This window comes from Tamandua tetradactyla, chromosome 18 (assembly GCF_023851605.1).
Source record: "Tamandua tetradactyla isolate mTamTet1 chromosome 18, mTamTet1.pri, whole genome shotgun sequence".
Lineage (NCBI taxonomy): Eukaryota > Metazoa > Chordata > Mammalia > Pilosa > Myrmecophagidae > Tamandua > Tamandua tetradactyla.
Window position 1 is genome coordinate 66,850,345 of NC_135344.1, and position 15,472 is coordinate 66,865,816.

General features: G+C 41.9%; 1 protein-coding gene across 15 annotated transcripts in view; it reads right to left on the reverse strand.

Annotated features, from left to right (window-relative positions):
• Window positions 1-2,368: 2,368 nt before the first annotated feature.
• The window catches only part of DLGAP1 (DLG associated protein 1), a 1,070,811-nt gene continuing 1,057,707 nt past the window's right edge, over window positions 2,369-15,472 (reverse strand). For 6 of the 15 annotated variants that reach the window (XR_013165259.1, XR_013165253.1, XR_013165258.1 and 3 more), the window contains exons 11-14: window positions 13,549-13,640; window positions 9,822-9,974; window positions 6,306-7,063; window positions 3,625-6,088 (exon numbers count right to left, since the gene is read on the reverse strand). Coding sequence is in view for 2 of the 15 variants with exons in the window: in XM_077135901.1 (XP_076992016.1) it covers window positions 6,854-7,063; window positions 9,822-9,974; window positions 13,549-13,640 (455 nt within the window). In the remaining 13 variants the exon portion in view is untranslated. The other 9 variants (XR_013165266.1, XR_013165264.1, XR_013165255.1 and 6 more) reach the window with 9 other exon arrangements.

The window sequence follows — 15,472 nt, forward strand, 5'->3', positions numbered from 1 at the left end:
CCGATCACGTGTGACCATGAGTCACGGGCAGAAACCTTGCTGGGGAGTCATAACTCTGGGCTGAACCCAACAAGGACCAATGGGGTGGGCATGATCGGGGTGACCTGTCTTTTTTGTATCTACCATCTAATATACAAATTTAAATCCTAACAGCCACGAAGGATTTGCTCTCTTAATGGTGGATCATTTGGGTGATGCGGTTCCGTCAGAATAACCCTGTCGGGATGCAATATCAAGGTTTCTCATGGCAGTTGGGACCTAATATTTTCTTTAGGTAAGCATTTCCTTAATATTTAACCCAAGTTCTCTCAGTTGAATATTTAACCCAATTCTAATGTGTTGTCTTTGCTAGAAGAAAAGCCGGCCCTTGACCTGCTCATAACCTGTCTTAAAGTGAAGTGCTGTTGAGAACAATTACATGAACTCAGCCACTGACAAATCCTGAAAGGATACTATGAGTATATCCCACTGGGGCCGAGGCCCAAACATCATCCATCCCCATGAGCAGATGTTTTATTTTGTTTCTGTCTTTCCAAAATTATCCAGAATTATTGGAATAATTATTCCCCACTATTTATAAATAATACACCCACCTTCTGTTTCGGAATCCCCATTTTCCCATGCTGACACTGCCCCACTCTTCCCTTTTCCAAACTACTCATCAAGTTTTCACTCTCTCTGTAAGATTTCATTTTGAACAACCTGCAGAGTTAAGGGATTGCTGGGGCGCCAACTTGAGACTGGACTGGAAGAGAACCAGCGCCTTGGAAGGGGCCCCCTTGCAATCATTCCTTCTTTGACTCGTGTAAGAAAATTTAGCAGCCCTTGTGTTGCTTTTCACCTTTGCCAGGCTCAACAGTGTTAACAGAAATGCTCCAAGGCTGCCTGGACACTGCTTCAGCCAGAGGCCAGGCTGTGGGGAAGAGAAAAGTGACTCCTGCCAGCGAGGGCAGTGAGGCTCTTTTTCTGGGAGCACACTGGGGACAGGGGAGGCTGCCCAATCAATGGGTTGAATTAAATCATACTGGAAAGGAATTTAAGGGTAAACGATTTAACCTGCCCCCTTCTCACCTTTGCTCCAGTTCTGCCTTTGCAATCTGCTGCTTTTCCCACTGGGGAACTACAAGGAGACATCGTATCAGGTGAGGCTCTAAAGCATCTTAGGTCTTATTCTAGAAGGGAAACGATGTGACAAATTTGGTATTTAAAAAAAAATGTCACGTCCAGAAGTAAATGTTTTCTGTAGCAAAAGGTATTTCCTGAAGACAAAAGACCTTTAAATTAGACCCTTTTTTTAGTTAGTACTTTTCTTTTCATCTGGGGCCACCCAGATAGTATTATCTGACTCTTCAGATATTTCTCCTCCACTCTTCATAATTGAAAGTATTGGTGGGCATTAGATATGAAAGCCCTAGAAAGAAGGAAGTATTCAACTAACCGTTGTGTGTGCAACTCTCAGGAGGCTAGCTATGTACAGATAACTTCCATCTGCAGAGCGTGGCTGTCAGAAGCAGTGAATGAACCGGGATTTAAGACAACAGAAATCTGTCATCGCTGATAACCTGCTTGCAGTGTCAATAAGAAGGTCCTTTCCCCTATGTTCCTCAAGAGGAAACTGAGGCTCTATTTGGACCCACTTCCTCTTCTCCAAAGTGGGAGTTTTTCTATTGGAGAATCTCTTAATTGAGATCTCAAGGGAGACTCTCTAGTGACCCTGATTTATCTATCAAGTTCCCAAATGAAATTGGCATCTACTTCTTTAAGAAGGCACTCAAACGGTGTGACAAGGAAGCATGGCAATCTTCAACATTTGGCTGCAGTGAATGGCCACGGTTTAATCAGCTGCGTAGCACAGCCTGACTTTTGGTGTTTAAATGCTTCCTTGCGTTCAGCCATTTTCTACAAGTTCAGGCCTGTGTTTATGTCCTTAGAGGTCATGACAAAATGATCCCTTTGAATCTAAATAGGAGCTAAAGAGAGGATGGCCCTGGGGCTCTGCATTTCTGGGACTTTCTAGTGCTGGATCCCTGAGTCAGCAGCAAAACCAGAGGAAAGGATAAAGACCAGAAGGAGTGAACTATTCCTTCTCTCTTTGCTTTCTGGGAGATAATGAGTGACTTACAGAGGAATTTAAGGTCTATTTTATAAACTTGTACTAGTAAATGAGTTAGGACCAAGAGAGCGCTTTCAGACTGGGCCATTACTTTCTGTTTGCAAAAGGAGTGGCTCTGATCTTGGTTTTGCAACTGAAGTCAAACATCCTATTGAACAAACCCATGGTCAATTTTGGCACCCTTTAGTATCAATGGCATTCAAGAATGAATTCATTCAGACACTATGATTTTTAAGGTGTTTATTTAAACCAAAATCAATTTTTATTTTCAAGGAGTAGATTTCAAAGATATAAAAAGAAAGTCATATGAAGAACAAACAATTTTGTTCAATTTCTAGTTAAAAAAACTGTTACTTTTTTTTTTTTTTTTGAGGGAGGTGGACCTTGCAACATGTGAAATTGCTTCACTGAAATTCAGATGTCTATATACAAAAATTAGTCCATTTAGCTTGGGGATTGGTTGAAATGCTTAAGGATCCTTGATGAAATATAAGGATTAATTTGTGAAAAGGCAAGAAGTGTGATCACGGTTCAGACTATAAGACTAGTTAGTGTATGCACCAAAGTCACGAGATCTTAATAAACAACCTCACAAGGGATTCCATCCCTGGGCCATCCCTCTTCTGAAGCAGTTTCAAAATTACATTGTGTTACTTTGGTGATTGGCATAGATCTTGCATGTGTGTAAAACCAGGAAAAGTGGCTCATCTGCTGAACAGTTTCTAAGTTTATTTCAGGTAAATGGATGGATTTGCCCCCAGAATATTCTGGTGGAGACTGGCGGGAAGCCCTGTGGAAACGGATGGGAGAATTATGGCATTTTCAGACAACACCTAAGTCCAAGAACACTTATTTCATAGGGCATTCCAATTTATCATTTTTGGTAAGTCTGTATTTTTTGTGTATAAAGTAAGGTTATACAAATATGATCTAGATTAAAACCAGACAACATTGACAGTGGCAAACAATTACTAATTTTAGAGGTGGAAGGAAGAGAGAGGCAGCACTGAAGAGGAAGCTGAATGCAGATTTGGACTTCGGATTCAAACCTGTCACTTAATAATTGGGTCACTTTGGGTTACTAAATCTCTGGGAACACAGCTTTTCATTGCTGTGGAGTTAGGTGGGAAACTACAAACATTTTTATTTTCCTACCCTTGAAGATGGTGTAGGAAACAAAACTGATGAAATGTATGTGAAGGACTCAACAGGGTGAAATATAATGGATTTAAACGTGGTGGAGAGGTTATTAGCTTCTTTCACAAAATATAGCTCCCAACCTGAAACTTTTCACATGTGGCTGATCGTTGCAGCAAAAGGAATTTCCAATTCTTCAGCACTTAAATCTCTTAAGTAGGATGCAAGGTCTAAGTCACCTGCTCAAGAGCAGATTGCATGCATGTTGTTATGATCAAAGGGAGATGATATGGTGCTTCATTGCTTCATGACAACTGTTTCTGCTTTGGAAGAAGCGGAACTCTGTAGTGAAAACATGCAGACCTGAAAGCAGTGCATTAATTATTTTATTAATTTCTTTTTACATTATGGGAAACATTCATCTATTTACAGTTGTGTTTTGTTTTGTTTTTGTCCACACACAATCTAGGTAAATAAGCCTATGAAATTCCAATTCATAAAGCCATAAAAATGTTTCCCACCCTCCATCTGAAGGCTTTCAAATGAATCTTTTTTTTTTCCAAACCAAGATAATTTTTAAAAATTACATTTGGGAATTCAGATAAGCTAGTGATTTACACTCCAGTTATTTAAAATATGCATCTAGACAGGTTTTTAAAAAGAAATGGTAAATTCACAAGGATAAGGCTTAAATTAAAGTGGATAATGCACAGTAAAACATTACAGAAACATCTATAAATAACAGAAATATATTACAAATAAATTAGTTCTATTTACCATTTCAAATATTAAAAATCTTTAATCCATTTCTTCATCTCTCTTTACAAAAGGTTATGTGAATTGTATGGAAACATCTGCAAAAAATATAATAAATACTTAATTTCTTTGAACGTTTTTTGATGCGGGAGGCAAACTTTCCTTTTGTAGTCCCACCCCCCTCCCCCCAAGAAAATGCCCAACGACTTTATACCAAAGTTAAACAAAATAAGTAATTTTTCAGGGTACATACATTTTCCATCATGAACTAAAAAACATTACTACAAAGTACATCAAAAAGAACAATGTAACAAAGGTTATGCCCATGAGTGTTAGTTTAAGGGGTCAAGTGGTTAACAAGCAGCATCATCCGGGGCCATGTTTTTTTAACATCAATAATTCACTTTTTATAAAGTGTTTGTACAATTGAAATTGTGTTTTTAAGGAAGGCGAAGGTCATGATGCCTTGTCCACAATATGAACAGATAGGCAATTAGGTAAAAGATTTAAAATTCTTACCAAAAATATTGTATGAATATACAAATACCATTCATACAGACAAGATAAATGGCTGCTCTCTTGTCTCTCTTTAAAATATCCTGGGCTAAATCAGTTTCCAAAGAAAATACTGTAGGATGATCCTGAACTGGGTTACGCATCCATTTCTTAATCCAAAACTTAACTCTACCTTGGGGCACTGAACTGTAGTTGGGAAGGAACATGGATCTTCAAATGGATGCTGCTTTGTTCATGCTACTTCAATGAGTTCCAAGCCATTTTCAGCACTGAACATGACCTAAGGCTACCCAAGGTGACAGTTGCCATGACTCGATCCAAACTGTGTGTGACCTTTTGTTGCTGCTACAAGGTAAAGAAAAGGCGTATTCTTTTAAAAACTAGCAAATACTTGAAGCTCAAAATCTCCATATGCTCCAGTTTTACAAAGCACTCGAGGGGCTTTGCTCACCCAAGTTAAAAGTTGACTGGTTGTGTTTAAATAAGTTAGTAGCCCTTTTCTTGTAAGCCACAGCAGTAAACATTTGTGCCCTGTGTATAAAGATAGCTCAAAGCATCGATGGCTCTGAGAGGTAGCGAATTCTCTAGTGGTTTTAGAATGTGTTCGTGAGAATATTTGTTGCCAGAGCCCAATCATGCCTCTCTTAATTTCATAAATAAGTTAAATTAGCACCCAGCTATGAGTGTATTTTTAAAAAGTCTTCTCTGATGCAGGCATATTTGATATATGTTTTTAAGTCATTTGTTTTTCAATGGTAATTTCTATTGTTTTGAGCTGGACACAAAATGCCAGTGATTCTTTAAGATTGCCACATTCTAAATGTTTAAACTGCTCCGAATAAGGACATCTAAAGAGAACTTCAGCTTGACGGGAAGTGCATGCTGCCCCAACCATGACTAAAGAAGAAAATCAAGGCCCTCTGCCAAAAGCCTGGATTTCTTTCAGTGATTATGAATCATAACTTTTCCCCCCTGCTTATGGTTGTTGAACCCTGCAGGTCAAATTTCTTCCCTCAATACCTGGAACTCAAGATGACTGTGATGGCTCTTGGGAATGATGCAGCACGTCTACAGGGGAAGACAATTTATTTGATCAGTTTGACATAGGACAAAACCTGGGGTAGGACAGAACTCTGTGTAGTTGTCAAGAGGAGACTAAAGGAGAAAGTGTGTCTGAAATATCAGCTATGGGGTTAAAACAGATGGTGTGTGTAGCATTGAAAGGGATGCTAGGAAAATCCCAACTTTTCTCTGAGGACAGCCCTGCTGCCATTTAACAGCACTTTCTCTGCAGATGTGTACCTAAATTTGTGTCATCAGGTAGGTCTGCCAGGGTGGATACTAACAAATTAGTAGAACCAACACTTTCCCCTTTAAAAACCACGGCCACAACAATATAATATACATAGTACAATAAAAATTGATATAACATTTCAGGTCTAAATTTTCTTAATTACAGGACCGAAAAAAAAAAAGTACCCTATGTATTATCTGCAACCACCAGTGCTTCGTTTTCCTTGTCTTTCCTTTCTTCGTTTTATTGCCTTTCAGAATAGATTAATTTCCCTGAAAGATCGAATTTACAATCGTCTGCTGACGAGAACATCTGAAGCAGTGACTGATGAAATAACGGTGAGGCAGTGTGTGCAGCTGTGGGTGGCACAGGTCCCCCCCCCCCCCCCGCCCCCCAGGCGCTGGGCCCCTTCCCACGCCTGCAGGTCTGACTTTCCCCCTTTCCCAGGCGCAGCCAGGGCCCTGGGCCCTGCACCTCCATTCCCGCTACCTGTTTGTCCTCATCGTCCCCAGCGAGATGGTGTGATTCTGAGGTTGGAAATAAAGTGCTCCATCTGCTTTGAAAAATAAAAACCCTTTAAGGGGGGGAAAAAAGGGGAATCTGAGCCCTAGTCTCTTTCAGGTGGAAGACAGTAGAGTCCCAAAGGATCACCCGTGATACTGGAGTTCTGAAATACCCTATGGTGTGTATATTGCTGAGCTCTAGGAACAGACTAACTTTAGAGAACCGAGGATGGAGGATGACCTAAAGCTGCCGCGTCTATACAGGTGCGCCGGGTTTTGCCAAGAACGTAAAGGGTCGCCCGGCTGTCCGCGGCAGGGCGACAGCGTCTGCACAAGGCGTCAAAGCGCGGTGGAGAACATGGGCCAACTTGTCTGGAAAGCAGGGGGGACTGGAGGACGGCTCCTGCGAGGCTGACAACGACACCACGACATGGGGGCTCACTGGGCTCGTGAGGAGGGTGTGGGGGGAGGGTGGGGAGAGAGGAAGGGGCGAGGCAGAGAGGGCGGGCGGGGCGCGGGGACGCGACAGGGCGCTCAGAGCCGGGTCTGGGCCTCGGGGATGTAGATCTCGATGCTCTCGGCGCTCTCGGTGGCCGAGCTCTGGCGGACGGACGCGGCGCGCTTGGCGGCCATCAGGCGCTTGCGGGCCTCCTGGCGCTGCGAGCTCTCCAGCGAGCGCTCCCGGATCAGCGGCGCGGGGCCCTTCGCCGGCTTCTTTGGCACTGGAGGAGGGACCCTTCTCTCCTGATCAAAGCAGAAGGGTCAGGACATTACACAGCTTCTCAGGACAGAGCTTGGGGAAAAACTGGGACAGGTCAGGAGTTAGAACACACATCTTTTACCTAAGGGTGGTTAGTTCTTATCTGCACGCTGCATTTTATTTTATTTTTTCTCTTCATTATTCTGGCTTGGGTATTCAAAAGATGCAGAAAGAAAAAAAAAATACCGGTAAGCTTAAGGCAAAGGGTAAGGCAGGATTGCAGGACTAGTTCTCTCCAAGGAAAGCATGTGGGGATTTAAAAGGCCCCCTGCCGAAAGGCTGCAGCGGCTCCCTGCACATTTAGTGTGGTTCCCTGGAGACTCCACTCTTCTGGTGCCAGAGATGGGGCAGGAGCAGCGGCTTAGAACTCGGCCTCCCCTCTACGGAGGCAAGTCACCGGGTGCAAGGTTGGTTAGGAGTTTAAAACCATCACCGCCCTCTCCCCAGGCTCACCCCCTCTCCCTCCCCACAAACCTCAATGACCAAATGAGTAGGAAGAGATCAGAGAGTAAATGACTGTTCCTTAGATCTGTAGCTGCCACAGTGAATTACACCCTTTTGCACATCACACACAAACACACACACAAGCAGTATACACAACCCGGGTAGGGGGAACAGAGGACACTGAGACTGCCTCTGCTCAGGAGGAGGGTCACTTCCAAGACCCAGGCCTCTAAAGCATCCTGTGGTGCCCCCAAAGGTGGTTCCGATCACAGGATCATTTCATGTCCCATGAAAATTTAACACAGTATCAGAAGAGGTCACCCCCACCCCTCTTAGCAGCAGCAGATTTTAAATGGCACTGGAAAAAAAAACACACCCTGTTCATCATTGTGCCAGAAAAAAAAAAGGCAGTGGGAAAGGAGACTCAAACCTCAAAAGGTTGCTAGGCAAAGGGTCAATTTTCAAGCTATGAAAGGGTCCATAAAAATTTGATGTTTTCATTTAAAATGAAATACTCTCAATTTCTCACAAATCTAAATATGAAGATTATGTCAAAATATGAATGATATGATTCTCCAAAGGGCATTCTTTAGATCTTAACACTTGGGCTCATCACCATAGGACTTCTTTGCTAGCGAGGGTGAATGCCTATTTTGACTTATTATGCAGGTGTGATTGAGTTTCTTTGGCTGGCCATTGAAACAGATTCTTTGTGGCCCATAAGGGAGAAAAGGGGAGCACAGAGTGTTGACGCCATTCCACCAACTTTAATCGTGTTTGTTCATTTTTCTCTTCCTTCTAATTCACGAGGTGCTGAAAAACTCTGATCACAGACAAACTGTCTACGAATTTAGGAATCCAGTTAACTACCGCTTTAGTACACAAATGCCAATACATTACGGGTATCAATTCTTCTTAGCATCATTTCTTTTGGGCATTTTAACTCTTCATTGCTGGGAAACTCAGTGGATGTTGTTTAACGTACTGGGAACTTTTTAGTCATATTTTCCTGTCCTTCTTATCCATTTTATTTTATTTTTTCACAATAATTAAAAAAATCAACATGAGGCATGAGATGAATCAGCTCAGAAATTAAGTTACCAATGTGAGTGTACATCTGTAGTTCTGTTTTTTAAAAGCTTATATAGCAGAGTTTTAAACACAGACTAAAGAATGCTAGATTGGGTGCAAATGTTTGGCTTCCCAAGTGAGACATCACTCAACCATCAATGGTGCTTTCATGCTTAATACAAAAACCCCCCGGTTTGAGGGTGATGGCTTTGCAGATGGGGGTCAGTGATGACTGCATTGCCCTCCTGTCCCTTTAAGGACTGTCCCTTGGGAGCGGATTTCTCCTAGGAACCCACATACCCCAAGAACCCTGAAATGATGATGGGGTGGCAGCAGAATGGATTAGATTGCTGTTTAGCTTTCTGACAGGCGAGAAGTCCTATAAAGAGCAGGGTCACCCAGGTTTCAAAGGGACAGCCATCCCTAATTTTTAGAAGTTGAGTTTCATGGAACTATTTGTCCTCAGGCCATAGGAAAGCAAAGGGTGAAAAAAGTCACGCACAACAGGCCAGCCTAGAGAGGTGGGCATTGGGTACCGGTGTAAGCCTGGTGAAGCCACCATGATCAGATGTGACAATTACAGTTTATTCATTAAAGAAAAAGGATTTAAGTCTTTATTTCTAAACTGTTGAATGAGGAACCCAGCGAACAGTATTCCCCAAGGCAAATCAACCCAGAGTAAAACCCTTTGGAAAAGAAAAATCCCATCATTTATAATTACTGTAAAACTTTATGGTGTATATTTATATACTTGAACAACAGTAATTTCTTTATTACTATATTTATGAAATGATTTTCAAAGCCAGTTATTTTTCAGGGCTTCCTATTTTTTTTTTCTGAAACACATCCTAGGGGTGCAAGGAAGTTGAATTCTTGCTCTATGTAATCATGCACTGAGATGTCATTTATTTTAGTTTAAAAAGCAAAATGGAGGCAGTTCCTTCCAGTGACTAAAATGGTTTAACTTAAAGTTTAATTAACAAAAAAAAGCCACATTCCCATTTTTCGATTCACAAAGACAGGTTTTTCTTTAAAAATATGCCTGAAACATATTACAGATAATATCCCAAATGATTACTATGTAAACATTGTCATTACAATGAAATTAATATGATTTCAGCTCCATTTCACATTGTAAACGGCAGGACTGAGTGCAGAAGCCTATTTAGACTGTCCAGTGTTTGTGCAGGTTTTTAAATGAACCATACAAAATCTACATTGTTCTACCTTCTTGTCAAGAGGATCCATCTGTTTCCAATTATTGGCCTTTAACTGATGAAGTTCATCAAATTTCATACTAATATTTTCTATGGACAACTGCAGCATGTCCCAGAAACCCGCCAAATCCTGGGAGGTGGGCCGTGGGTGAGCATTAGGATTCTGTACAAGAGAAAGAAAAATATCCATGCTTTAGAGGCGAGCCATGACAACGAGCACAGGGCCAGAGTGGCCTTTCCAGATATTTCAAACGACATAAGGAGGATGAGTTTCTTTTGGTTTTCAGACAGGATAACAGTGAGGCCACAAATGGTCATTTCATACACGCATCTGTTTTGAGTCAGTGATTCTCAAATGTCAAGGCTGTAAAACTCTACTGTTGTAATATAACATCTATCAAAACATAGCATAGGAGGGAGGGCCTAAACACTGGAAAAATCCCAGAATATGTGATCTACTACCCAAGATGCATTTTAAAACACTACATGTAAATGAAAATACCATCTTGGGAAAAAAAAATACAGTATATTGTTATTAGAAGCTGTATTCAACTCCATGCCACCCAACTTATTCAGAGAACAGATAAGGAATCTAAAATAAGATTAGTTTCAATACTCATGTTGAGTGATATACAAGAGTCAACATATTATGAGGAGTAATAACATAAAATAATTGAATTTTCAAAAGTATTATGTGTTTACTACTTAAGATGTTACTAATAAATGTTGTTTCATCATATGACTGCTTTGACAAAAACATTTCACGTTTTAAGTTGACCAAAACATAATATAGCAAAATATGTTGGGCTTGCTTTGGCAAGCTATGATATACATATTGTAGCAAATATGAGAACATGCATCTGTATATACATGCATATGTCTATAAAGACCCCCTTGCTAGATAATAGTAAAAGTTATTTAGTTGTGAAGGATGGACTTTCGTTGCCCCTATCCATTCCTCCCTGAGAAGTACTAGAAAGTATGACCCATTAATTTATATGCTCTAAAACAGAAAAAAATACAAAGAGGCTGAAGGTACTGGTTCCTTGGTTAGCACTACCTGCAACAGCAGCTAACTACCCATGGTAAGACTGGGTGGGAGCCTTCCTAGGCCAGGGGTTTCCAGTTATAGTCAGTTTTGGTGACATCTGGGTATTTCAGGCAACCGGAGAGACTGTGAAACCTCATGTCATATAGTAACTTGGTGCTTTTTAAACTAACCCCTAATAATAAAAAATAACCTAATAAAAATCAGAATTTAAGAAAGGGCAAGGTCAGTGACCAGTGAAGTTAATAGGTTGGAAAGAACATTTTAGTCCTTGATGGACTAGTATTCCTGGTCTGGCACCAAAACAAATACAAATATGGGCAGCAGGAGGGGGATGGGGTATTCCTGTGCAATGGACACAGAATTTCTATTTGGATTTATGGATTATCAAAATGGATGGTGCTGTTGGTAGTACAACATTGCGAATGTAATGAGCACCACTGAAATGTACATGTAAAAATGGTTAAAATGGGAAATTTTGTTTTATATATATGTGGCAGCCCAAGAAAAAATTTTTAAATATGAATAAAGACATATTTATAAATTCATAGTTCTAGAAAAACTCATGGTTCTGAAATTCATGGGAAGAAGTAGGTTTTGATGTTTGTAAGTGCTTGGTTCAGTACTAAAATCTAGTCTAAAGACACTTGACTTTACAAAAGAGTTCCTCTGTAGTATTTTGATTTAATAAGCTACCAAAAAAATGTTTCTCAATATCTAGGCTCAGAATAGACAGATAATAGCTTTGACAAATGACCTCTTAGATGGAACTTTATGATCGCCCAAGATGTCTGACCTTCTCTGCTTGGTAACTAAAAACTAAACTGCTCGTATTTTGGGGTTCAGTGAAAAGTGTTCTTCACTAAATGATTTAAGTGCAGTGATGCATGAAAGAATTCAATGGGTCCAAAGTGTTTATTTAACTCCATATCTTGGGCAATGTATTCCCCCTCAGTAAGAACTGCCTTGCTCCCACATCATCGAGAGGATGAATGAAGAAATTACAGCCACTCCGACCCCGAATCCTGTGTGTCATGTGACCTCCCTTGCCCAAGAAGCCGCAGCTCTCTCTTTAACCCAAACAAGGCCATCGTGAAGGATGTGGAGAGATAAGGAGGGCTGGTTCCTGGATTCAGTTTTGTTGGGAAAAACCAACTCATCCACTCGTTTTAAGCCTGAGAGTCTCATCTGGGATAATGTGTAAGTGGTTTCCAAATAAGCAGCTATTATTTTTCTCCTCCCCAGAGTAAGAGCTCAAGAAAGGAGGGCTGGTCTGTGTCTAGACCAATCTAACACTAAAAAGCTCAGTGTTGCTTTTCTGCAGCCGTGCATCTGCCAGGCCACCCTGCTTCCCTTGCAGACAAAGCTGAAGCAGGTCCTTGCTATGAGGTGGGGAGTGGAAGGCAAACCCTGGGCGGGATTTACAGGGAGCATGAGGTCAAACGGACTTGGATTTGCATCTTGGCTCTGCCTCTTACCATGTGGTTTGGCCGAATTTCCTTAGCTTTTCCAAGCCCATTTTCCTCGTCTGTAGAAGTGCAGTGAAAAGAATGTCACTATCAACTCTACGGGGGGGTTTTGAGGATTTTTTTGGTACTGTGATTTTGAGGTCACCATCCCTGCCAGGGCCTGGTTTGACCAGCCTCAGTGGCAGCTCTGCTTCCCTCTACTTCTAACTGCTTCTCACATTTCGTCACCAAGTTCCTCCTGTACCTAAGGAATAATGGGAAGCTATAGCCCAGGAATTGGAAAACATCAAAAGACCAGCTTCAACCAGGTTAACGTCTCCTAGAAGTTGCAAATTTTTCTAACAGTTTTGTTTGCAATTTTATCTTTTAAAATCTGCACAATATTTTTACATTCTACTTCATAGCACACTGGCTCATTATCTGTTTCTTTGAACAAGGTGTACTGTATTTGCCCTATAGTGCCTACATATGACCAGTTTGAGAAATACGGCTTTATGCAAGCTATCTTAGATTTAAAAGAACAAAGAATCTGTGACACATTGACGAGTTTGCAAATTAGCAGGAATTAGCAGGAATTCTGTACTTGCCACATAGCTGAAGCTCAATAAAATATTTGTTAAATTAAATTCACTTATCAATAAACTCAGTAATATAATTTATTTCATAATCCAGAATAGAATTTCTGAGAAAGTGTTTTCCTTTGTTTTAGTCTATTTTCAAGAAGACTGCCTTACTCATTTGTCTCAGGGAAATCAAATCTGCACTTTGAGATGCCTTCAAACTCTGACCCTTGAATTTATTTAGGGAATAGTCATTGGCTGCTATTTTAGAAAGAAAATCACTCTCTAAAATGATTTCTTTTTATAATACTGTTTTGATATATTAGGCTTTTCTATATTTTGGTCAGACAGAATAAAATCAGAAATGCCACACGAGAGCCGGAAAAATGGAAAATTTTCAGTTAAAAAAAAAACCACAGGAAATGGAGTTTTAACTTGATTGGATTTTTCTTCCATGATTATTTAATTGTAAAGTAAGTGTTTTTGAATTTTAAGAAGGACACGCAAGAAATAAGGTTCATGAGAAAACTCCCTCTTGCAGGTGAGACGATCTGATGGACCCTGGCTTGTTCCCTTCTGCTCTATGTCAGGCGGCCTGTCGTGTTGGGGAGTTCTTATGGTACTAGCAGGGCAATGGTGGTGACGGGGAAAGTTACATACCAGGTTTTCTTCACACAGTTCTCTGAACTGGTAGAATTTCTGGGCCATGAGAAGTTGGGCACTGCCCACTGCAGTTCGGATTTTCCCTAGAACTGAAGAGAGCAAACATACAAGAAATTTACACGTAGGTCTCACTGTTGAGATTTCGTCTGGTAAAGCAAAGTGACTTATTATTTGTAATAATTACGGTACGCTGCACACACACACTTGCACACGCACACACAGACCCAACTGCTGCATCTGGGTTCAGGTGACAGAGGGGCCTGTGTTAAAGTGTAAAATGACATGGAAAACCACATGCTCGTCATGCATATTCCTTGGGAGTAGCAGAGTTTCCCACCACAGCACTCAATGTTACCAAGAGAACAAAGAGCTGCTTCTTTTTTTTTTTTTTCCCCTTCTACTCAAGTGTGGACTGGTACAGTTATAGACTCATGGAGTCAGCAGTCAGGGTCGGCTGGCTCGTTTCTCTAATCCAAATCCAAACACGAGAACGACAACAAAGGAAAACAAGCCTAATGTGGAGGGGGGTTCTCTCAGCACTCACCATATCCCATCCACATCCTTCATTATTTTCCCGGAGCTCAGCCACTGGTACTGTCAGGAGAGAGCCATGGCAAGTTGAAAGGTTTTCTAAGGATGAACATTTTCAGCCTGTTGCCTAGGGAACGCCACCACCGTCCCAGCTTTTACACTCAGCAGACCAGTGTTATTGTCGGTATAGACTGAATTTCCTGAGCACCGAGCTGAAAATATTCCCCTCTGCAAGCTGCTTCTTGTGCCTCGTGCAGTCTAAGGCGAGACCTTTCAAGGGACAGGCGTGCTCAGACGGGCTGGTGAGCTCGGGGCCTCCCCGGGTCCACATTGTTCCAGGGGCCCTCCCTGCCCCGCTGAGCCCTCGGGACCAGCTGCCGCTGCTGGAGCCCATCGGGCAGCTCCTAACACGCCCTCCGAGTAGGGGAAGGAAGGGGAAGAAGCCATGGTGCGTGCGCCGTCCCTGCTAGCGGGGAGACTTTTCAGATGCAGTCTTCGCGGGGGGTGTAGCAAGGGATTTAGGCAATCCTTTTGTGGTTGTTGGAAGGCAGCAGAGTGGAATTAGGTCTCCTTTTCTCTCCCTCATTCCCCACAAATTCCGTTGAGAAGAAAACAAAGGGAAAAGAAACTTTATCTTTGGCCCAGGGCTTTCTAAACATTTGCTCCTCTGTTTAAAACTGCCAGGCTTGAGAGTGATTTCTGAAGCACATTAAACCTAGGAACTACTCAAACATTTCAGCTTTCCCACATGCATAACTCAGGGCACTGATGAATTCTCTCACAGGTCACCAGTCAAACCAAAGAGCTGAGCTGCAGAAATGGAAACCGCCTGGCCTCTCGGAGAGAACAAGGAATCCCTTTGACAGCTACCTGGTAGCAGTTCCCCAGGCCTAACATTTCACTTCTCTTTCCCCCCAATTGGCTTTTAAAATCTTTAGGGATGGTTATCCTGTTTCCCTTTAACTGATAGATCAGTTGTGTGAGGCCGCCTCTCCTTTTCTTGTCATCTCCAATGCACAATGGATATCATGAACTGAAAGGAAGACTGCGGCACCCCCTGAGCCTGCCCTGAGGCCTGGCTCCAACTCCTACGAGCTACTCCCCTGGAAAAGGCACCGAGGCTCTGTTTTCTCACCTGTAAAATGCAGTTCACGGTACCTATTTCTAGGGCTGTTGTGAAGGTTAAGCAAGTTTAATGGATGTGAATTGCTGAGGACAGTGTCTGATATGGAGTAAGCAGTCGATAAATGTTTATTATACGGGATCAGAGCACTAGGCTTCCTCTATGGTGTGCCAGGGGGAAGAGCCACACTCGTCCGGGCCAGAGGAGAAGAGGGAAAAAACAAAGTCTGGATTATGAAAGGTGACGGTATATCCTGGTTGCCTGGGA